Consider the following 24,157-nt stretch of genomic DNA (forward strand, 5'->3'; position numbering starts at 1 on the left):
TTTTAATACAAATTAAAAACAACGGAACATTATTTTTTGGCCTATCAAAATAGTAGAAAAAACAACACACACACACAAACACCCCTTAATTTCAATACTTGGTGCTGGCAGGAGTACAGAGTCCTCATATCACTGGGAAGGATAAACCCTTTCCAGAAAAGTGTGGTAATAGGTATCAAGTGGTTTAGAAATGCTTACTCACTTTGACCCAACAATCTAAGGAGATTATAGAAAACCTTTGACATAAAGGTATTTGCTGTAGCACTATTCTGACCAGGTAAAAGAGAAGCAGAGAGAAAACTCAACAGAAACACTAAAATGTTCGGGACAGCTGCGGCCACTGACTAGAGAAACCTCAGGAGGCCTTTTGTTCAACTTCCTTACGTACCTTAACTCTTCACATTTTCTAAAGTGAGAAAGTATTACTTCTGTTAGCAGTAACACGTCTCTTTAATATGCCCAACACCTTTAAAAGATCATAAATAGAAACCAAACCAGCACCACCGTCATGACTTAGCATTGTTACTTTAGATGGCCACTGACTATCCCAGCGGGTTTCACAAACAACAGACCTGGTCAGAGTACCATGGCACCTCTTTGCCAAGAGACATCCCCGTCTCTGAGTTGCAAGAAAAGGTGCAACCACCCAGGTGCCTGAACTACTGCAAGAGGTAGGCACTGCAAGACGAGGCTTTTGTCTTGAAGAGAGATGGCTCGAGCCGGTGCCGCCCAGAACTTACTAGGTTTCTGAGTTATGGAAGGATACTAATACATGATCTGTCCCTTGCACGCTGGAAGGGAAGTGATAACTCCTCCTCTAGCTGTGCCTACCTGAGCCCTCCAGGGGCTGGTCAGGGCAGAGCCTTCAAATAGGGCACCGAAAGCCACAGGCGACAGGCACTAGCAGATGGCAGGCACTAGCAATCTTCGATCCCCTGTATCGAAGGATCCCTTTGATCCTTCTCTACCAGGAGCAATGTGACCACTGGTGACCTGTCAGGACAGAGCCCTGATCCCCAGGCCTACCCAGGGGTCAAAATGGGGGAGCAATGGAAGCAGTGGCAGGAGTAACAGCGATGGCTACCAACCAAGAGCTTACGAGGCACCAGGCGCTAAGAAACTCACATGAGTCCTGGGGCGGGTCTTCTCCTGACTTTATAGACGAGAAGAGGAGGCAAAAAAGGATGACCAACCTGCCCAAGAATACATGGGTATAAAGAAACCCAAATCTGTTCCCAGGGTCCACTGAGACAGAAGGGGTCCACTGATGCTGGACAAATCGGCCTGCCAGATGTGTTTTTCCTGGCCTATACAGTTTTCAGTTTTTTTAAAAACTGAGTTGATGTTTAAAAATTAGAATATTCACCATTAAAAAAAAAAAATTCCAGATTTCCAGCTTTTAGAAAGCAGAAAAGTTGGCAACATTTGCAGCGCTGACCTAGATTCATTATCCATCCGGCAACAACTCACTAAACCACTGTGGTGGCTGGGACACACTCTTGCCAGGTCACCACGGTTACCGCGACCCCCCCCTCCCCCCCAGCAGGAGTGAGCAACCTTCTCCTGTAAGGGGCCAGAAAGTACACATATATTTTAGGTTTTGCAGAACACAAGGCATCTGTCGCATCTACGCAACTCTGCCATGACAGTGTGAAAACAGCCACAGACAATGTGCAAACTAACCACAGAGTGATCAGTGTACAGCTTCCCCAACACCCATCGCCGTGCTCACAGCGTCCTACAGTTGAGAAATACTTCTCTGAACCCACGTCTCTATCAGAAAGTAGGAAAGGGCCTCTGCCGACATGCCAGTCTTCCCCCAGTACCTGAGGGCAGCTTGAGACTCTCTACCCTGTGAAATCTTTACTTACACCCACTCCTCCACTCTGGCAGAAGTGGCCACTTCTAACAATCAATGTCCATGTGATATCTGAGTGCAATTATCTACCTGGCCCTCCACTAGGGCATAGGGTCCTTAAGGCAAGGACTAAGGTCAGGAAAAGACTTTTTAAACAAGATACAGAACGCTGAGTACAAAAAAAAAAAAAAAGAAAAAAAGGGGGGGGGGGCGCCTGGGTGGCTTGGTCAGTTAAGCATCTGACTCTTGATTTTGGCTCAGGTCATGATCCCAGAGTCATGGGATCAAGCACCACGTCAGGCTCTGTGCTGACGGGACCGAGCCTTCTTGGGATTCTATCACTTCTCTCTGCCCTTCCCCCACTCACACACACTCTCTCTCTCTCAAAATAAACAAACATAAAAAAAACCAAAAACATTTCACTATGTGAAAATTAAGAATGATTGTTCAACATGGGGCACCTGGGTGGCTCAATCGGTTAAGCGTCCAACTTCAGCTCAGATCATGAACTCATGGTTCATGAGTTCAAGCCCCACGTCGGGCTCTGTGCCGACAGCTTGGAGCTTGGGGCCTGCTTCAGATTCTGTGTCTCCCTCTCTCTCTCTCTGCCCCTCCCCTGCTCGCACTCTGTCTGTCTCTCTCTCTCTCTCTCTCTCTCTCTCTCTCTCTCTCAAAAATAAACATTAAAAATTTTTTTAAAAGAATGGTTGGTCAACAAAAGACGTCTTTAAGTAGAATGACCCATTACAAGCTGGAAGAAAATACTCACAATATGAACAAAGGACCGAAATCAAGAACATATAAAGAACTCTTACAACCAGTAAATAATAAAAAGTTGGCAAAAATCATAAGCAAATACTTCACGGGAAACACACATGCCAATAAGCTCATGAAGAGATATTCAATGTCAGGGCTCAGGAACATAGAAATCAAGATCCCAACGATCCCATTTTATATCCATTCAATCAGGAAAAGTGAAGTCTGCCTATAGTGCGTGTTGGCAAAAACGTGAAGCAACTGAGTCCCATGCGCTGGTGCTGAGGGAGTGGATACTGGTAGGACCACTTCAGAAAACAGTCTGGCTACATCTATGAAAGTTGCACATGATGGATGACCCAGCAAAATATCACCCCTAAATTCGTACCCAGAAAACCTCTTGCACCTGTACTACAGACGTGTATGGGGATGTTCAGAGCAGCACATTTGCAACAGCAAAAATCTGGAAACAACTAAGTGCCCATCAGTGGAAGATTAGATGCATAAGCTGTGGTGTGTTCACGGATTCTTCAGTAGTGAATACAAATGAATCAGAGGACATGCAGTAAGATGGGAAATCTTAGCAACGTTTTCTTACTTTCCTCGGAAACACATAAAACTACATGAGCATGAAAGCGAGGGGAAAATGGTTATCTCAGGATGGGGAGAATGATAAAATGACTACAGGTAAACTTTCGTTTCAAGCTTTTGTTCTGGGTGGGTGGAACGCGGTAACTTACTACATTCCTTACAAATCACTTAGGAAATAAGTAAAAGCAAGCCATGCGTGAACAGTGATGAGCATGTATTAATCTAGCTCTGTGTTTACCCAAAGTAGAAATGAAAACCAACACATTTTAACCCAAGTACCAAGCCCTACCCCTGACACAGGGTTTCTGTGTGGCCCATGGCCCCATTCCTGCTGGCCTCTTAGGTACCTTCAATATGTCTGAACCCAGGGGCGTCTGGGTGCCTCAGACGACGAAGCAACCGACTTCGGCTCAGGTCATGATCTCATGGTCCGTGGGTTCGAGCCCTGCGTTGGGCTCCGTGCTGACAGCTCAGAGCCTGGAGTTGCTTCGGATTCTCCGTGTCTCCCCCTCTCTCTGCCCCTCCCCTGCTTGCACTCTCTCTCAAAAATAAACAAACATTAACAAAGCTTTTTTTTTTTTTTTTTTTTTTTCAGTTTAATATGCCTGAACCCAGACTCATCTTCCTTCCTGATTGTCCTTTCCCCCTGGATTCCCTGGCCCCAGGCAGTTACGAGAAAAAGTTGGGTTTCTAGATCCTCACAACCTTTCCCCTCCAGCCCCGCAGCTGCCACGGCTTCCTTTTTCTCCTCCCTCCTCAGGCCCTGTTGCTTGGGACTTATATGCCTCTCACCCTGATAAGTATTCTCTCTGAAGTGGCTTCCCCAAATCTGTCTCTCCTTCTGGTCCACCTGAGAGGCAAGTGCAAGATTGAGCCTCCCGAAGTATACTTCCGGAATAAAGTTCAAGTTCCTTAGGTTGACACTGAAAGCCCATCACAGTCTGGTCCCTTCCTATCAACTGTATTTGCCAGGGAGCTTCCCTTCAATACCTTACTTTTGTCTGTGCCTCCCCTTCCCCCAATCCATACCTGCTACCCCCATATACATCCAGTTTTCCCACCTCCATACCTTGGCTCTGTGCAGAATCCCACCCACGTAGCCACACATCCTCACCTTACCCATACTTTCAAGACCCAATTTATTTATTTTTTATTTTTTTAATGTTTATTTATTTTTGAGAGAGAGAGGGGCAGAGAGAAAGCACCACCGGGGGAGGGGCAAAAAGAGTGGGAGACAGAAGATCTGAGAGGTGGGCATCACTCTGACAGCAGAGAGCCCAACGTGGGGCTCGAACTCACGAACCGTGAGATCATGACCAGAGCTGAAGTCGGACGCTTAACAGACTGAGCTACCCAGGCGCCCCAGGACCCAATTTAAACAGCACCTCCAAGATGCCTCGATGTGCCCGACTGAAAGAAAACACCCGCTTATCAACTTCCACAGCACCTGTCTGCCCTCCACAGTTCTCTACGTCCATTCTATCTCTCCAAGGAGACTATGAGCAAACTGGGGGCCACATCTCATGGCATAAGGAAACAGTCACAAAGAGAATAACCCAGTCGAATCCATCCCATACTTTCCAGCCAGTGTGCCCATCTAAAATGCCTCTCCTGCTAAAATCCTGCTCCCCGGAGCCTTGGCAGGGCCCCCAAAACCCTCTGCGCTCAGCCCTCTGCCTACTTCACCAGCCTCCTCTGCCCCACGCCCATCCCTTGTTGCTTCTGCCACAGGGAGCTCCTTACAGGGGCCCAGGCACACCAGGCAACTTCTGGACTCTGCAGACATCAACTCCTCCTCTGTGGGGCTTCTTCCCTCCTTTCCAAGTCCTACTCCTCCTCCACGACTCACCTTAGTTTTCCTCTTCCCTCCTACCCCTTCCTGGACAAACGGGGTCGGGGGGTTGGGGTCCTGCCCTGCGACTCCCCCCTCTCCCCCTCTGCCTCAACACATATCGCACCAACAACACCTTGCCACTGCCTGTGGTTCGTGTCTCTTCCACCAAATCGTGCGTTCCCGGGTGACAGAAAGAACCGTTGCCCACCAGTGGACCCCAGCACTGGGCATGGGCCTTGACACAAAGGAGGTACCCAGTTTTGTTTGCGCAGGAAAAAAAAAAAAAAGAGAGAGACATAAACATTTCCAGGTCACATGCAGAAAACATGACTTGTGTCCTTCATCCCATAAAGCATGCCCTAATGGAAACCACGTGGAAAGTATCCTCTAAGACTGGTTAAACAGGAGAAGCCCTTGGCAAGAAAGCACTTGAATTTATTTGAAGACAGTTGGCAATCAACTATCAACTCCCAAGGCTGACTTTTCATCCCGGAGACCTCAAAGTCCAGCCTCCCCTACCGAAAACCAGATTGAGAAGGCAGCAATGTAACGTCCCCGGGGCTCTTACCTTTTCTCTCTGGAGAGCTGGCACAAACTGTCCCTTCTTGATGAAGACAGTAGATCCTTAGGAGGACTGACTTGTTTGAGTTCCCATCTTGATATAAACGCAAACAACAAAAGCCGAGCAAATCCGAAAGGCCTGCTGACTCGGCAACACAAATTCCAAGGCACCTTTGCCAACAAGGAAAAAGATGATCAGGTTTTAAATTGAGAAACAGCAGTCAGTGAAAGCGAATGCACAGATGTTGGGTCTGTGTGCTGCGGCTGGGGACTGGAAACCACCAGGTTTATTTTCCAACAGCCTGGGCAGGGCAGAAGGTACAACAGTCTCCCTCCACCCACTCAGTCATCAAGGGAACGGTGGAAACAGACAAACAAACAAACAAACAAACACCTCAGCAATTTCATGAAAAGGCCTAAACGGACTCCATAAGCCGCTCTGCAGTGATAAGTATCCAGAAAATTAACACACCAGAGAGGGTGAAAGTTTGGCCAAGGTCACACAGCAAAAGAACAAGAGGCCTAGTTACAGCTACCCTGATGGTAAAGCCTGATGTTGGCTTCATCAGAAAGTTCACCTTCCAGAACTCCAGAGGAGCTAGGACGGCAGGCAGAAATATTCGGAGTTCATTCTTAAGGGGCCAAGCGCCCGTGCACACACCATTTCCATTGTTACTGGCACTTAGGGAAGTGGAACCAGTGTGCAGGGGAGCAGCTGGCTTGAGGGGAAGGGGGCGGACGGAAGGCCAGCTTCAGAAAAGAAGGTCTTCTAAATCCTCCTCCACATACAGTATGCACCCCTCAAAAGTAACCCAGGGCCCCAGCAAACTCCTGTTTCCTGGAGGGCGACCCCTACTTGAGGCGAGGGAAGCAGAGTTACGGGGCAAAAACTCTTTCAAAGTACGGCCCCGGGCTCCAGCGAAGTCGTCCACCTGAAGGCAGACCCCGGACACCGGGAGAATCCACGCCCTCACCGCGTAGCCCGGTGACAAGGCCACCCCCGCCTCCTCCCGGTCCTGCGGGGAGGGGTACCCACCTCGCGACGGCCCCAAACTCCCAGGGTCTGCGCCCCTCCCCCTGCTAGCCCTTCGGCTTCCACCCGGCGTTCACCCTCGCACCCGGCACCCAGTCCCGTCCTAAACTGCCCGCGCCTCCGATTTCCCCGACGCGGCGGCCCGTCCTCCCAATCCCCCCCGGACCTCACCCCGGGGCTCTTCCCCGGCCCGGCCCTCCCTCACTCGCACGCCCGCCCCCTTCCGGTCCCAGCTCGGCTCGCCCCCCGTCCTCCCCCCCCCCCCCACCCCGCGTCCCCGGGATCCCAGCCCTGACGACAAGCAGGTGGCCTGCCCGCCCCTCTCACCGAGGCTGAGGAAGGCGAGGGGGCAGGCTGAGGGCACCGCCGCGCTCGGGCTACAGCTGGGGTTCGGCCTGGGCACCGCTCCCGCTGAAGCTCCGACTCTGAGGAGGCAGCCAGAGTGAAACTCGGCGTCGCAGCTTCCTAGCGCCCCGGTGCGCATGCCCATGACGCGGGGCCTTCTGGGAAATGTAGTTCCGTGGGTTGGGGGCGGGGCGGAGCCCAACCCGTCGCGCACCTGTTCAGGTATATCTATTCCTCCTCAGTCTGTTCACTCACTGACTTCGTTAACTTACTGACTCGTTTTAGGTACTTTTTAACCGATACGTAGGTGATGTCAGGCCCTGTGCTGGGTACCGGGGATTAAAACGTGAGTTATGAACTTGGTTTTTCTCCTGGGAGAGCTTCGTATCTATTTGGGGAGACAGATACTCAAGCATAGAATTACAGTACAGTGGGACAAATGGGAGTTTGAACACAGGAGTTGGAGCGCAGAAGGGTGTGCTTAATTTGAGAGGGGGTGTCAGGAAGACATCACAAAGCAGTGTTGCATGAATTGGATTTTGAAGCATATATAGGGGTTTGCCAGATGGAGTACAGAGAAGTTCTTGCAAAGGAGGAGACGTGTGAAAGTGCCTGACACAATCGGGAAGCAGTGACATGTTCTCTGTGGTCAGGACAAAGGGTTTATGGAGGGGCTGAGGACAGAGAAAATAGATTAGGGTGTGTCAGGACAGGAGTGTGGGGAGCAGGCTGGGTAAGATTATGCTCGTCTTTAAATGCCATGCAAGGAATTTAGGCAGCTGGAACCAATAGAAAGATTCAAAGCAAGGGGATGACAGTCAGCATTGCACTTTAGAAGGATACCGTGTGCGGTAGGTAGAGGATAGGTTAAAGGGACAGAGAAAAGAGCTGGGAGACCAGTTTGGTGGACATTGCTGTCCAGATAGAAGGTGATGAGGCCTGAACCAGGTTGGAGACTGCCCTTCTGGGATCACAGACTTCCCTTTCAAAGCTAAAGAAAGCTATTCCCAAAATATGCTCAGATGTACATGCTCACACACACCTACACACATGTTACATGTACAATCTTGCACACAGGTTCAGGGGGTTCAGAGTTCTCTGAATCTTGGACTCTAGTTGAGTAGAGTCCCTCACACTAATGCCCCTCACACTTCATCAGGGATTTCAGAAAGAGACGCTCCCCTAACTCCCCCATCATTCAGTTCAAAACTTCATTTAAAAAATTTTTTTTTAATGTTTATTTATTTTTGAAGGAGAGAGAGACAGTGTGAGTGGGGGAGGCACAGAGAGAGAGAGAGAGAGAGAGAGAGAGAGAGAGAGAGAGGGGCACAGAATCCGAAGCAGGCTCCAGGCTCTGAGCTGTCAGCACAGAGCCCAATGCGGGGCTAGAACTCACAAACCGTGAGATCATGACCTGAACCGAAGTCAGACGCTCAACCGACTGAGCCACCCAGGTGCCCCTCAAAACTTCATTTTATAGAAGAGGAAGCTGAGGCCCAGAGAGGAGGGGAAGGAGTGCCTGTGGCCCCACTTCTGGTACCCTAGGCCAGGACTCTTTATGACCCAGGACCTGACTTACAGGACACAGGCCTTGAGTTTGGGGACACACCAAAGTCAGGTTCTCCCAATTACACCCAGAGCTAGCCCTCTTTCTAGAACTAAAGGGTAACTTTCTAGTTGTGATTTATACTATGTGACTGCAGTGGCTACAGATTAGGATGTGAACATTTCCCCTCTTCTTTCAGAATCAGTTTTCTCAGCCATAACCATCTACACCAAACATTTCTTTTTTAAAAAAATTTTTTACTGTTTATTTTTGAAAGCGAGAGAGACACAATGCAAGCAGGGGAAGGGGCAGAGAAAAGGAGACACAGAATCCAAAGCAGGGTCCAGGCTCTCAGCTGTCAGCACAGAGCCCAATGTGAGGCTTGAACCCATGAATGGTGAGATCATGTCCTCAGCTGAAGTCAGACGCTCAACTGGCTGAGCCACCCAGACACCCCTACACCAAACATTTCTAAAGCACTTAGTATGTGCCAAACACTTGGCATGCATCACTTCATTAAAGCCCCTCAATGAGGTAGGTATTATCATTCTCCCCATGTTATTTATTTTTTAAGTGGGCTCCATGCCATGGAAGGGGTGGGGCTTGAACTCACAACCCTGAGATCAAGAGTCGCATGCTCTACCAAGTGAGCCAGCCAGATGCCCCCTCGTTATCCCCATTTTAAAGATGGGGTCACTGAGACACAGTTTAAGCGATGTGTCTAAGGTCACACAGCCAGCAACTGGCAGAGCTGGTCTTAAAATAAAGGTGGCATCTAACTCCAGATTGAGCACCCCTATATGAGTGGCCTCGCTGGTGGGAGGGTGGTACAAGGTGAAACGGTCTGAAGCATTAGAAAAGCCTTTCAACACTCAAAAAATATTTTCTTAAGTGCTTCTTTTTTCCTCAGTGAAATGCTTGCCTGATATTGTCCAAAAATCCCACTGCACACACACCTACAGGCTCAAACAGAATTGTGGTGGCAGGCCGGGCTGGAAAGGTTCTGGAACCTAGGCTCTGGAGAGGGGAAGACATCTCAACTCAGAGAGCAGGAGGAGCCAGAGCGCTGAGGAAGGCTTGATGGGGCTGCCCAGGTTGGGGACCAGTCTGGGAACCAGAGGGAAAGCCAGCGTAGAGAAGCTTCACAGAGGACACAACCTGGAAGGCTGGGTGCATGGGGTGGCTTTCCATGAGGTAGAGGACACTAGAAATGTGGCGGGGGGTGTCCGGTCAACAAGGTGAGGGGGAGGTAAGGAGACCGGCAAGAACAGCCAGATGGGAGGTTCTGGAGCTGCCTGGGTAGAGGCAAGGGCTGGGGAGTCACCGGCAATGAGACTGAGATCACGTGGAAAGACCTCGGAAGATAAGCAAGGTTAGTCCGAGGCTAAGGAACACTGACCTTTGAAGGACAGATGAAACATAGAAGTGTCTGAAGGGAGGCTGGACTGGGGCAAGCCTGGTGAATCAGAGAGTCAAGGGGAGTGTCCCATGGAGGTGGTACTCAGTGGTAACAGATGCTTCTGAGAGGCCCAACAAGGTGGCCGGCTGGGAGGCAAGACTATACCAGAACCGAGGGCTCCTGTCTCCCAGCTCTGGGCTCTCTCACCTTGCGGGCTCCAGGAAACGCCCCAAACTTCCAACTTAACTACACAGAGGCCACTGGTGTGTCCCTCATGGTTTCCGTTGAGAAGCAGAGGCCTGAGCACAGAGATGCACACAGGTGTGTGTGCTTGGGAAGGTTGGGAAGGTTCCAAAAACAGTCTTTGTGTTCCACGCATGGGGGCGGGGGTCGGGGAGAGGATAAACCCACACGTGTGGAATGAGGCTACTTACATAAGGTTGCCCATGGCTGTGTGTGCCTGGAAGGACGCTAGACAACACGGTAAAGTCTGAGAGGCAGGATAGCAGGTGATTTTCACTTTCTTTGTACTTTTCTTGCCCCATTTGAGTGTGTCCCAATGAATGGTTTCCTTTTTTGTAACCTGAAAAGAAAGACTATTTTTATTTGGGGAAAATAGAGAGTTCTGGTAGTGAAAAAGCAGCAAAATAGGGCAGCAGCAAGAGGGAGCATGTGCGGGGGCACGGACTTTTAATTTTTAGGCAGGACAGAGCGAGTGTGCTGTGTTCTGAGACTGCAGCAGGATGGCCCTCAGGAAGCTGGAAATGAGGGGCCCGGGATCGGCCACTTGCAAACTGAACTTGAAACCAATATAGTAGCAAAGGATCCGCAGCAACTAGAAGAGGGCGGGTTAAATGACCTTGGAACACTAGTTAAGAAGAATGAGGAAGATGCACAGGTACTAAGGGAACGATGGCCAAGGTCTAGGGTTAAGCAAAAAAGACACTTTCACAGCATACGGAACATGCACCTATTTGTGGTTTTGGTTTGGAAAATGTGAACACGCCTCCCTCCCCCTCCACACACACAGTAGGGCAGGTTAGGTATGCCTGGCACAAAGGGCACATAGGGGTGAAAGGGGACGGAAACATTCCTGGCATGGGCTCTTTGTCCTCACAAAAATCATCTGCCCCGAAGGGGAGCTTTGTGTGTGTGTTTTAACATCTCAAATGGAGCTTGCTCGCAGGCTTCCGAAGGCTCCCTAGCAACTAAGAATGAATGGCGTGGCCCAAGAAAGAATGTGGCTATTGGCCACGGAATGGGGAGTGATGGTGGCCAAAGAAACTCTTTTTTTTTCCCCCCCAAAAGTTCTTAGACTCCATTCCAGGTGCCAGGATTTACTGCTTCCGAAGGTTCCGATCCTGGAACAGCCCCAGCTCACTCGGGAGCAAGAAAAGATCCATGACATAGGGGCCCAGCATCACTGCTCAGGGACTCAAGCACTTTCTGAGGTTTTGCTTGGAAAGGCAGAATTTTGTTGCTTGGTGGCACTCGGCTAATTGGCCTCCATCTGACGCTCTGGAGGGACCGTCTGATTAGAAGCCACAGCTGCCTGGCTCATTATTTCTGATTAATAGACAGCACCTGGCATCTCTGGGCGACAGTGCCCACTCAGGACCCAGGTGTGACCTACACGGCCAACAAAAGCGTGATGGCTCTGCAGCCCCAGGACGAAGCCCCTAAAAGCGTTCGTCATCTTATGTAAGTCCCAGCTCCTTGGAACACGTTTTGAACTGGCTTGTCCTCCTTTGCTGCGAGTCTGAAATAATTGATGTGTACTCACAGTTAACTCATCCGAGAAGTTTGCTTTCACACCAGGCAATCTCACTGGATCTATGCCCTCCACCCCATTGTAAGTTACTTACTCATTGTAAGTTAGTACTCTGGCATCCTGGTTTGAGATCCATAGAAGAGAGGTGTCAGTTGTGCGTGGACAAGGCAGGCCTTTTAGCCTAAAGGCTGAGGGCAAGAGGCACCCCCGAGAGACAAAGTTGTCTTTCTGGTGGTAGCCAACCTCCCCCAGAAAACTTCCAATAGTCCCTGGTTGCTGCTTAGAATTGATTGCTAAAAATACGTGATAAATCTAACATCCATCAGGAAAAAGCGTGAGTCTCAGATACAGACATGAACAAAGAGATTACGAAATGTCCTCTCGCACCCTTCCAGATACCCTGACTCTGTAAAAGTCTGCCTTTCCTGGTCTTTGACGGAAGGTATTTTGCAATTCTGTATATTGTGGAAAATCAGTAGTGCAAATTATTGCAAATAAGTCTTGTCTGGGGAGATGCAATTGATTTCTGCCCTTTGTAGGAAGCCAAACTTGCATCTATCAACAAATTCATTTCTGCATTCCTGATTACTTTATGCAAATCTTCGGATTCTCCTTTGAACCCATTTCGCCTCTGGCAGTTCCCCTCAAGGAAGGAATTAAAACAAGACCTTTGGGGCGCCCGGGGCGGGGGGGGGGGCGATCTCATAGTTTGTGGGTTCCAGCCCGCATCGGGCTCTGCGCTGACCATGTGGAGGGAGCCTGCTTGGGATTTTCTCGCTCTCCCTCTCTCCCTCTCTCTCTCTGTGCCCCTCCCCCGCTCGCACACACGAGAGCTCGCTCTCAAAATAATCTTAAAAAAAGACCTTGGACATATTTTCATTTTGTATTTGTACAAACATGATTTTACTCCCTGGCTCCCCGCTTTCTCTGCATTGTCCTTTTTTCCCCTGGCCACCAGGAAGCACAAAGGCAAAGTTTTAAACCCACAGAGTGTCCGTCCACTGAGAGTTTCACAGGATGTGATAGGCAGCTGCCCCAAACACCAGGGAAACAGGTGGCCGTAGGCAATGGAAATCCAGACCCTCAGCTGCCAGCCACCTCCCTCCCTTTCCCCGCTCTAGCCTCCAGTGGAGACTGGAGGCAGGGCCCTCAGATCTCAGTGCTGGAGGCCGCCTCTCGGTGGCACCCAGAGAGATGAGGCCCATCTGGAACTGGCTGGAGCTGACCTGCTCCTCATACTTCCTCCTCACACCAGCTACAACCACTTCCTGTTCCCAAGGACAGCGGAAGTTGGAGAGGACTTCCCAGGATGTTGCAAGCCCCAGAAACAGGAGGGCAAGTAGCGGATGGACAGTCCCCCCGGGGGTTGTGGAAGCAGCTGGAGCTCAGAGTGTGGTTCTGTCCGAACACCTGCTGGTGTTGGGGAGGGAAAAGCCTCGTCTTCCACAGGTTTTTCTGACCAGTCTAAGAATTAAGTTGGTCACCAGCTAGACCTCAAGACTCCACAGTTGCTGCCTACCTGCTTGTACCCATTAACCTGTCTTACATCTTCCCCTAAACTCTTCTTTCCAGCTTATTTCTAAACTCAGGCAAATGAAATCCGAAACCACTCCTCAGGGGATGGCGAAGGCCCTGACAAGGCCTCCCAGACCACCCAGACCTTTTGAGCTAAACTTGACTTGCACCGGGGCAGATGGACCACAGAGTGGCCTCTGGGATGACCCACCTTTAAGTTTACCTCATTAGAATACTAAAACCCTCCCCCAGGGAGGAGCCTCAGCCTCATTTATGTAACATACAAGGTCTCTACAGGCGGGTTTCCTTAAGGCACATGCATCACGCCCACCTCTACCTAGGCCTCCCTGTCTAAATAGCCATCCTAACCCTAAACAGAAGGGACCCATTCGCCGTCTCTCCGACTTGGGGAGTCACTGCTTTGGAAGCCATTCCCTATGATCTCCTTGGCTCTCCGAGGAGCGAACTCACGTTGGTTAGGCTAAAAGTTGAAAGGAAACAGATTAACAGAACAGCAGGTTTAATCTTGCTTGTGCGAATCTCTCACAAATATGGGGTTCCCAAAGTTAAAAGGAAGTACATATGCCCTCCTGAACCAAAAGGGATGAGAGCCTGGGGCTTCAAAGGCACAGAAGGCGGGGGGGGGGGGGGGGTGAATGGGGGGGGAATGGAACCAGCCAAGAGCCACAGCTCTCAGACAAGGGGCCACATTCCCTCCTGGACACTCCCAGGGCCTGGGAGAGGAGGGCAGTTCTACCTGGGAGCAAGAGAGGCTGCAAGACAGCTCCCATCAGTGACAAGAAGCTTCAGGCAGTCCCAGCCCTCCTGAGGTGCCCACCCCCAAGCCAGGGACCTGTCCAGAGTTCCCTCTCCCTCTCACGCGCACGCGCTCTCTCTCTCTCTCTCTCTCTCTCTCTCTCTCTCTCACACACACACACACACACACAGACATTCTCCTTTACAGCACCTTCAGGCCCAAGGGGACCACTGTCCAGACCACTGCCCTGGACCTAGTCACCTCTGGCCTTTGGGCCTCTAGCCTGCTGCCCCTAGAAGACTCAGTCCTTTCCTGCCTGCCCCTGCCCCTGCCCCCACACCCAATTCAGATGCATGGGGTCCAGAGACACAAACCCTTTGCTAGCCCAGGAGGAGGCCTGGCCTCCAACAGCTTACACCCTGGCCTCCTGGGAGGCATGGGATTACTGTCACCAGGGAAGATGAGCCCCTACCCCCCACCCCAACTCCTGCCCCAGGAAGGCCACGTTGCCCAAAGCCAGGAAAATGCAGGCTTGCCTTCACAAATCAGTCTGCCCTCTCCACTGGTAGATCACCCCCACACTAGTACAACAGTCCTTGTTGGGTTGGGCTCCTTTGAGCCCGTGACACTGTTGTACCGTCGCCCCCCCCCCTCCAGCTCACCCCTATCTGACATCACTGTGCTATACCCAAAAAGCTCATTTTTTTCTTTTATTGGGAAGCAGACACAGGGCAGATCATAGGGCGGGAAGCAGTGTGATGCCTCCTGGCGAGACCCAGGACAATGGTAGCCAGAGTCAGGGACAACACCGTGGCCAGGCCTATGCCCACCATCACAGAGGTGTGAGGCGAGGTCGACCCCTCCACACCACGATCGGCAGCCTTTCCCAGGAAGATCAGAGGCCCCACGGTGATATCCGCTTCTTCGGTCACTGAAAGATACAGGACACCTGGGGTCAGATAAAGGGTTTTGCTCTGTTCCAGTAGACTGAACTAGGTTTTATTCTAACAGCTGCATTATCACCCCAGAATTGTCATTATGCCCTACTCAGAACCCCCCGGCTGACACTGGTGTGGGGGTTTAGAGCCCCCTATTAACCCCAAGGCTTCTATGTTAGGAAGAACACAAACAGCATTGCCCCAGAGGTGAGCAGCCTTGAATGGGGGACGGAGGAGGAATGTCCCTCTGCAGTAAGGCAGTTACCCTACACTGAGGGGAGAGCCGTAGCCCCGCAGCAGTCCTAAGCCATACCATGCCTACGATTTCGGGAAGCCATCTTGTGCCGCGGTCTGTCTAGGTGGGACAGCCTCCAGGAGCTGCCCGGAAGGCCACAGCTACCTTTGTTACAACAGTTACAGATGTCAGCAGGGCCTTCTACTGGGAACCACCTGAGCAGAGGAAGGCGAAAAGATCGGACAGCTAGGTCGCCAGCAGGAAGCAGCTTGCTGATGACCTACACACCAGGGAAGCCGGGCAGGCTTTCTACCCCAGCCTCGTCTAACCTGTTGCCTCACCTGTTAGAAGACTTGATGAAGGAACAGGCTTTGTTTAGCTGGTCCGGGACTCGGCTAGCTGGAGTGACTTTCAGATGGCAGGTGATATAGATCTAGAAGTAAGAGCAGCAGTTACAGGGTGGAGGTCTAGGCTCTACCAGTGACTTCAGGAAGCCAATGCTTTAACTCTTAACCCTCAGTTCCATTTCACAGATGGAAGGTCAGAGATGAACTTGCCCAAGGTTTTGGAGGGAGTGGCAGACCAGACCCTAGGACTAAAACCCACCAGCTTTATTCCCTGCCGTCTTTCCCCAACCCTGTCCGATGGCCTTACCCTGCCACCTGGGGTAGGGGAAATTTTGACAAAACTGGGGCTCAGGTCAGCCCTGGCCCATTTGGCAGAGGGATCTCCAGGCAGAGGTCCCTTTCATACTCTAGGTAGTGCACTTCATACCCCCTGCAAACCCCACAAGGGCATAGAAGTTCTACCACCTTCTCTCTGAAGCCTTTAGCAAAGCCACAGCCTTGGCCACCACCTAGTGGCTGAGCACACCAGCAAGGAAGCCACTCCAGAAACTCCAACGAGCCGGGAGGCACTTCTGGCCACTGGCCTTGTATCTGCCCCAGCAGAGAAGGGCTTCAGAGTCCCTTAGAATCCTTATTTCGGAGAAGTACTGCTTTTATCCTCAGCTCCCTCCCCCAGGACATTTTTTTGATGTTAACTGGGGCCTGTGACCATAGAATGGTTCCCTGATCCTCGTAAATAAGGGTTTACACCCTCCGTGGCCACAGGCGGCCAAACCATCCTATCTACCGTTGAGGGGAAGGCTCCCAGAAGTCAGGCCACCTTTCATTCTTCAGCACTGTCCTCTGGCACCTGCCCTGCCTCCTCCCCCGACAAGATACGGATCCCAGCTCTGGTGGCTCCTGTGCTGAGAACCAACCCCCATACGAAAACTTCTCCCCCTCCCCTCCACCAGACCACCTCTGAGGTTAATGGCATTCCCAACCCCAACTGGGCTCCTCTACCCTAGGACCCACAAGGTCACTGATCTGGGGACCAGGACCCTCTCTGTCTGCTCTCCTTTATCCCCCACCCCAGGACCTACCATCAGCTTTAGGACATGTCACCAATAGGACATGTCTTCAATTCATACCCGTCCTGCTACCTGCCAGTCTGTATCAAACTTCCTGTTCAACAGAACTGCGGGGTGTGGGGGCAGGTAGCTTCAGTATCATCTTCTACAAATTCACTGTGCTCACCCCTTAATGCCCCCCCCCCCAGCCATAGGAGCCTCGGGTTCAGTGGCTTGCAAACCCAGCTGCTTAGAGTCCTCTAAGGAGCTTAAGTAGCTTTTGAGGATTTCCAAGTAAAACCAGATAGTACTTCACTCACATTCACCTACCAGTCTAATAGAGCTCTAGATGGTAGGTGTGTAGGTATTTGCCGTAAAATTCTACGAATGTTTCCATAACCATGTTCAAGAAGTAATGCCAGGCCCCCACCCCAATTAAGTGAAAATATATGGTATTAGGTGACCTTTCCAGGGGGTTAATATAGAGTCAGTCGGTAACAGGGATTTTTCATCACTTCCTGACCAGCTGTTCCAAACTTCAGAATGTGGGGCTTTAACACCCAACCCTGGGATCAGAGTTGCATGCTTTACCAACTGAGCCAGCCAGGTGCCCCAAAGTGATTTTTTTTAAAGGTTATTACCATGTTTCTGGGGTCATTAGCAAAGTGGAACGTGTCTACTGTGAACTGGAGAGTCTCCGGCCTGGGTCTGGGGGCTTTGAAGGCAGAAGAGGCATCAGAGAGACCATCCACGAGACAGCTTTGAAGAGAAGGAGGAGACAACGGAGTCAGGCGCTAAGGCGGTAAAGGTCATGTTACAAGGGCTCCCCCAGAGGTGGCCCAGCCCTCACCCGTGGAAGTCCACGATGGTGTGATGAGGGGAGGCGTTCTGGTCTGGTGTCAGCGTGGCCACACAGTAGTCCACAAACAGTCGCAGTGGTATGTGGCGGCCAGTGTGGACTTCGGCCTGGAGGTGGGCTATGTCTCCCAACTGGAAAGTGGGGGACTGCTTCTCGGAGCCCCAGTCCTCTGAAAGGCACAGCCAGGGGTGAGAGACCGCCAGAGCTCTCCCTGCAGCCCCCCTCCGCCATCCCCCTGTGCTCACCCTCCATCAGGCGCAGAGAGAAAGCCAGCTTCTCCTCTGAGAGCATTGTGGTCCTGAAGGGCACCCAGGTGGGCAGGATGGCCTCGCTGCTCACGTTGCTATGCCTACGGAGAAGAGCAGTTGCCCACACCTGTCCCGAGCTCACCCCATCTGGCTTCAGGGGAGTCTTCAGTGGGGGGGGGGGGGGGGGGGGGAGGAGGCGCGCGCGCACGCGTGTGTGTGTGTGTGTGACCAGTCTTCAGCTGTGGCCCAGCCAGGCAGCTAATCCAAGGCAGCTGAACCAACACTTGAAGTCTGAACCTGCCCCTTGACCCTCCCAAACTCGACACCTGCGAGTGGGCCCCGCCCTCCGGCCATGACCCAGGCGGAGGCACGAAAATGGGATACACCTGAGTGAGGAGTCTGGCCCTTAGACCCAGCTGGGCTTATCAGGGCTCAGGTTTTGGGTCTGAGGCAGCCCTCCCTCCCTGCACCCCTCAGCGTTCTTGAGCTGAGATCTAGTGCAGTCCTTCAGAGAGAAATACAGCTAGGCCTCCGGTCCTTGAGAAGCCACGGAGACCGTCTGAGCCTAGACCAGGATGGGAAGGTCCTCGGAAGCAGTGGGAGTCACCCCACTGGGACTCACGGAAGAGGCTAGGTCATCTGAGAACCACGCCTCGGGCATCTGGAAGTCCGAGCACCCCAGCCTGTGGCAGGCCCCCTGCACTGCCCACCCCCGTGGGGCCAGGCAAGCCAACATTCTCAGGTCTGTCCCAGGCAGAGACCTTCGGGAGCAAGACAGCTGTGGTCCGAGGAGGGCTGTGGCCTCTCTAGCGAGGGAGGGGGCAGCTAGCCTTCCTGCCCTTGGCTCCTCCGTCTCCCCTACCCTACCCGGTCAGGGGCTGAGTTCCCTCCAGCCTGCCCCTCCACCCCTGCTGCCACAGGTCAGGACTCCCTCCATCCCATCTCAGCTGGTCTCCCCAACTCCATCTGCCTCCTGTACCAGCGGCCAGAGGACCTTCTGGGTTCAGAGACCATCCTTGCCATTCAGTTAGGTTCACGGTGGCAGCAGCGGTTGGGGGGGGCAGGGGGTGCCTGCTAAGGTGCCAGCCTGAGCACCTTCTCTGGATCTGTTGGGCTTTTAGAACCTATCTGTCCCCCTTCCCTTATTGAAGGGGCCCCGGGCTACAGCCTCTATTAGTGACACGCTGCCCTCCCTGGTGTGCGTGACTGTGTGGCCTTGCCCAGAGGGTCTCACCCCCACCTGCCCCTTTATGTACCCTCCCAGGATCTTGTTCTGGGAGCTTCTACCTTGACTCCTCCCCAGGCCTATGCCATGGCTCATCTCCCCTGCCCTTGTGGTAGCAGCACGGACCTTCCTGACCTCCTCCCAGATGGAGGGGCAGGATTAAAGCCTATGCACTCTGCACTCGACTCAGCCACATAGGACTCGCCATCGTGGCCTTGTCGTTATGAGCCTAGTCGCCCTCTCCTCATGCCTCAGTGCCCAAGTTCACAGGCACATCCTTAGGGCTAAGGCTTGAGGGGCTCCCGCCACCTGCACTCGGGTACTGGGGGAAGACTTGGGCAAAGGGCAAGCAGGGATCACAGGAGCCTAGAACTTCTCGCTTTACTCAGAGGCTCTCTGAACTCCAAGGCCTGGGCTGGGCAGCCTGCAGCTTCCACCGAGAGGCAGCTGTGGCCCAGATGCATTCCGGAGGCTCAGAGGAGACTCCACGGGCTCCCCACTCCCAGCTGGGACAGGGAGCAGGGACCACGGCTTAAGTACCTCCACCTTATCGCAGTCATGCTGCCGGGAGGCCGACGTGCTCGCTGAGGGGCCGCGACAGGCCCCAACCCACACTGACCTGGGGTAGCGGCACTCGATGGGAACTTCCGCGCGGTTGGTCCTCAGGATGGACAGGTTTCCCACGGGGCGGGGGTTGTGGAGCAGGAAGGTGCTATACACCAGGGCATCTTCGGTCACCTGCAGGGAGGGGGCGGGGTTGACCCTACCGGCATCACCTGCCCTAGGTTTGCCAACCCATGTGAGGGTACAGGGAGGGGCAGCCCACTGGGGATGGAGGAACCACAGGCCCTGGACCCAAAGTTCACCTACGGCTGACCCATGGGAAAGCCTGAACATGTACCACCTTGGAACCTCCGTTTTTTCAGCCTTGACTCCTGACACTCCCCGTAGGGGGTCTGGATCAGCTCCATGTCTGGCACTAAGCAGTGCCCAGTGACCAGGGGTGTTGGTCACGGGCTCCCCCTCAGGCTGCCACCCCCATCCCCACACACAGCTTCCTTCGGGGGGTGCTGAGGTCTGGGACCAAAAAGCCCCCCGGAAGAAGCCAGAAAGTACCAGGAACTTTAACTTGTTGCCACAGCAGTGGACACTCAAGTTGCCCGTCCTTTTCAGACTTATTCTCACACCCATTTCACAGAAGGGGAAACTGTTCAGGGATTGCCCGAGGCAGGAAGAGCCAGGCAGGTGCTACTGGGGAAATCTGCACCTTCCAGTGGGCCACCCAGAAGGGGACAGTGAGGCTGCCTGGCCCCTAACTGCTCAATCTTCAGGGGAGAGTCCTAGCTTGCTATTAGTGAGGGCCCCAAATGGACCAGCTGCAGAATTTGTGGGTCCCCTTGTTCAGAAGTTCAGAATTTCAGGGCGTTAAAGCAATCGTGGCCCTGGGAGACAGCACAGGTCCCGGCCATAGGTGATTGTCCGGCAAGATTGGGAGACCCTGCCCAGGAGAAAGGCGTGGCCATATTGTGCTCACCGGCCTCACCTGGGGACCTTAAAGATCCTGACACCTGGCTCCCACTTCTGGGGTCTGATTTAGCATAGGCGGTGGGAATCAGAATTTTTAAATGCTCCCCAGGTGATTCCAATACTCAAAGATTGAGGGTTACTCAACTAGAATAATTCCTCAAATAACTCCCGCAGTTCTCTGGGCTCTCTCCCTTCTCCCGGGGAAGCAAGTGCCAGAAGGCCTTGGGGCAAGCCCTGGTGGGGTGGGGGTGGGGGGGTGCACCTAAGATCAAAGTCCCAGGAGGGCTCCAGGTGCTGAGCTTGTACCCACCCTTGCCAAGCTGAGACCTGGTGGGCGGGAGCAGGGGCCGAGGACAGAGAAGATGGCTCTCAGTGGGGTACCAGGAAGTCCGTCCAGAAAATTGTGGACCAGCTAGGGATCCTGTGTCCAGTCCAGCCCTGCTTTGTTGGAAGCCCCTCCTTGAAGCCTGAATTACTTAGCTCTTCCCTTGTTTGTACCCGACTCCCGCATTAAGCTTCCCTATCCCCCACTTGGGACTGCCCCGTTTGTGCCTTTAAATCTTCAACACAGAGGGGATTATGATGCCCTTAGCCCCCTCCCTCTTTTAGTTCGAGGCTTCGAGGCATTAAACATGAATGAGGGAGGCCAACATTAGGGGTTTTTTCCCCCCCCCTGTGATTGCTTCGAGCTTTACCTCTTCCCCACAAGTTCCTAGGGCTCCTGCAAATGCTGGGCCACCCGCAGGTCATGAACAGCCCCCAAATCAGCCACATCTCTCCTGGATGCTCTCCAGGGGTTCACAAATCCTCAGGAATCAGAGTGGGGGATGCCCTATCTGGACCAAAGTTCACTGCCACCTCTGGACTCCACTGCCCCCCTCCCCCCACCCCCCACCTGATTCCAGCCACTAGAGGCAAGAGCTTTCAACCACCCCAGCCCGGTGTCACCAATGCCCAGCTTCAGGCCTCAGCCTGCCCCCAATGAAAGGGATCTGGCCCAGCCCCACCTCCCACCGGACATCCACTCAGCATCCACCCTCCCCAGCGCCGCCCAGAAGGCCAAGTCTCACCTGCACGCTGTTGCCACACTTGTGCAGCTCGACTTCAAACCTGACCATATCATCTGAGTCCCCAGAGATCAGGGGCTCACAGTTCTCCGGACCCAGGGTGAGGTCTGCAGGCCTCACAAGCCTCCCAGTACCAAAAAGGTTTTTGCTGACGTTGACCACCAGCCAGGCATGCCGACACTCTACCACCACAGAGGGGCTTGATGGCAACGAGGGGTGGGTCTTATCCTCCGTGGTGGTTGGGGGATAGCACAGCCCCATGCCTCCCCAAAGCAGAAAGCAGATGAAAAGCCCGTAGCTCAGCCCCATGGCGCCTACGCTCACTCCCGCTGGTAACTACAGCCACCACCCAGTGGTCTTATACCCCGGATGATGCCACTTGCACCTGGGCTCCCACCTGCTTCCCTTCCCCAACCAATCAGTGGGCTAGTCCCCCATCTAGAAACATCAGCACCACCTGGGAGCTTGTTAGAACTGCTGCCGCTCAGCCCCACCCCAGACCTACCGAGTCAGAATCTGGTGTTTTACTCTCTTCCCAAGTGATTTGTATACTAGTTAAATCTGAGAAGCGTGGGCTGGCAGCCTATTCAGTCACGTCTTGCCCCGCCCCTACGCCCACGTGTCTACCCTTTTGCCAGCCCTGCGAGGGAGTTAAGAGCTGCCCCAGGTAGATGGGGGAGACCAGGAGAAAGGCCTTCATGGCTGGAAGGGTCGGGAGAACTGATCAGGGCATGGCAGGGAGCTTATTCCAAGTGAGAGAACAGGAAGCATCATTAAGAGACCAGGAAAAAAAAACCAGGTAATTTTAGGGGCTCTTGACCAATTTTATGGGTGATAGAAGGGGAGGTCCGTTCTGGCAGAGGCAGCTGGGTGAACAGAGGTGAAGAGAGAGCACAGAGGAGGCTTGGGAGAAAAGCCTAGGAACTCAGAGTTGCCGGAGCCTCAGATCCCTGGGAGGGAGAGTGGCTGTTGGCGGGGCTGGGCAGGTGGGTGGGGCGGAGACATAAAAGTGTCTGGCTGAGATGCCAGACTTTACTGTGTGGGCAAGGGAGGCCATGGAAGGTGCTGAGGCTCATGCTCTGTCTCTCTCTCTCAAAAACCAATAAAATTAAAAATAAAATAAAGAGGGAGGCGGTGCCTGGGTGGCTCAATCGGTTGAGTCATCGACTTCGGCTCAGGTCTTGATCTCACGCTTTTTAGGTTCGAGCCCTGTGTTGGGCTCTGAGCTGGCAGCTCAGAACCTGGATCCTGCTTCGGATTCTGTGTCTCCCTCTCTCTCTGCCCCTTCCCCTCCCCCCCCCAAAAGAAGTAAACATTAAAAATATATATATTTTTAATTTTTTTTTCTTCATTTTTCTTTATTTATTTTTGGGACAGAGAGAGACCGAGCATGAACGGGGGAGGGGCAGAGAGAGAGGGAGACACAGAATCGGAACCAGACTCCAGGCTCTGAGCCATCAGCCCAGAGCCTGACGCGGGGCTCGAACTCACGGACCGCGAGATCGTGACCTGGCTGAAGTCGGACGCTTAACCGACTGCGCCACCCAGGCGCCCCTAAAAATACATTTTTTAAAGAAAATATAATTTAAAAAAATAAAGAGGGAGTGACATAAAGGAAATTATTTTGAAAGAATTCATTGTTTTAGTCAAGGTTGTCCTCCTAGGGTGAACGGAAGGTGGTCTTTCAGTAAAGTTCCTAGTACTCAAACTAGTGCAGGAAATTCCTATGTTGGCTGGTTAAAGGTTACCTTTCTGAGGGGTTGAAACTGCAGGTAGGTTAGGTATAAGTCTTGCCTTAACACAAGTGATGCCATTTTGGGCCTGTAGTTTTCTTTTTAACTTACCTACCCAGTCCCAGAGGGAGGGAGCCAGCTGTAGCCTGAGGCCCCAAGGAACAGCTAGTTGGAGACATTGTGTCTTAGGAGTGGCAGCCCTCAGGGGGAGGGGCCTCTCCATGCTTGTTGCCCACAGCTGTGTTTGTGGATTGTGCTGGAAATAGGGTGGGGTGGGCTGGGGACTAGAGATCAGGGCCTCCCTGAAGCCTGGGATCTGTCCCCTCTCCCTCTATGCCCTGGAGCTAACCCCTTTTAGAAAGCTTCAGGATAGAAGGACATAGGGCACTTGCCTCAGTGGAGCATGTGACTCTTGATTTTGGGGTCATGGGTTGGAGCCCCCCCCACGTTGGGCTTAGAGCTTACAAACAAACAAATAAGACATGAAGAAATTGGTGAGGGTGTGAGGCATGTATTGGGAGGAGAGGGAGGGATAGGTGAGGCTGGAGGAGTGTCTGTATGCACATGAGGTGGTAGTAAGGTTGTGTTTTCCCTTTCCAGAAAGAGGACCAAAAACATTCCTAGAGGGGAGCGTGGCCAGTCCAGATTCTGGGTCTTTCCCATTTTTCTGAGAAGTGCTGCCACCTGGTGGCCAGAATTCACCAAAGGCAAGGCCACCAGCCCAGAGCATTTTCCTTACAATATGGTAGAGGCCAGATATTGGTTTCTTTTCTTTAAAAAAAAAAAAAAAAAAAAAAAAAGTGTTTATTTCTTTTGAGAGAGAGAGAGTGCAGGCATGGGCAACCAGGGGAGGGGCAGAGAGAGAGAATCCCAAGGAGGCTCCATGATGTCAGAACAGAGCCCAACACAGGGCTCAGATTTGCAAACTGGACACTTCACTAAGCCACCCAGGCACCCCCAGAT

At 52.6% G+C, this 24,157-nt stretch overlaps 2 protein-coding genes across 5 annotated transcripts in view; both read right to left on the minus strand.

Annotated features, from left to right (window-relative positions):
- The window catches only part of DTX2 (deltex E3 ubiquitin ligase 2), a 35,267-nt gene extending 28,170 nt beyond the window's left edge, over positions 1-7,097 (minus strand). For 2 of the 4 annotated variants that reach the window (XM_047838513.1, XM_047838510.1), the window contains exons 1-2: positions 6,961-7,097; positions 5,608-5,771 (exon numbers count right to left, since the gene is read on the minus strand). The gene's annotated coding sequence lies outside the window, so the exon portion shown is untranslated. Of the gene's footprint in view, positions 1-5,607; positions 5,772-6,178; positions 6,365-6,636; positions 6,757-6,960 lie in introns of those variants that run through there. The other 2 variants (XM_047838511.1, XM_047838512.1) reach the window with 2 other exon arrangements.
- A 7,565-nt stretch (positions 7,098-14,662) lies between these two features.
- On the minus strand, positions 14,663-21,788 carry ZP3 (zona pellucida glycoprotein 3). The gene is made up of 8 exons (XM_047838950.1): positions 21,465-21,788; positions 19,487-19,605; positions 17,640-17,743; positions 17,386-17,563; positions 17,177-17,294; positions 15,481-15,572; positions 15,218-15,354; positions 14,663-14,897 (listed from the first exon to the last, which is right to left on the minus strand). Exons 1-8 carry the CDS (start codon positions 21,768-21,770, stop codon positions 14,677-14,679), a joined length of 1,275 nt encoding a protein of 424 aa, XP_047694906.1. The 5' UTR covers positions 21,771-21,788; the 3' UTR covers positions 14,663-14,676.
- Positions 21,789-24,157: the final 2,369 nt, after the last annotated feature.

Source organism: Prionailurus viverrinus, chromosome E3, assembly GCF_022837055.1.
Source record: "Prionailurus viverrinus isolate Anna chromosome E3, UM_Priviv_1.0, whole genome shotgun sequence".
Taxonomy (NCBI): Eukaryota; Metazoa; Chordata; class Mammalia; order Carnivora; family Felidae; genus Prionailurus; species Prionailurus viverrinus.

Excerpts from the sequence above, each read along its gene's own strand:
- ZP3 (XM_047838950.1), bottom strand. The coding sequence starts at position 21,770 with ATGGGGCTGAGCTACGGGCTTTTCATCTGCTTTCTGCTTTGGGGAGGC. Across the intron at positions 17,744-19,486 it reads ATCGAGTGCCGCTACCCCAG|GCATAGCAACGTGAGCAGCG; the intron begins GTCAGTGTGGGT and ends TCTTCTCCGTAG. Across the intron at positions 15,573-17,176 it reads CTAATGACCCCAGAAACATG|ATCTATATCACCTGCCATCT; the intron begins GTAATAACCTTT and ends TCTTACTTCTAG.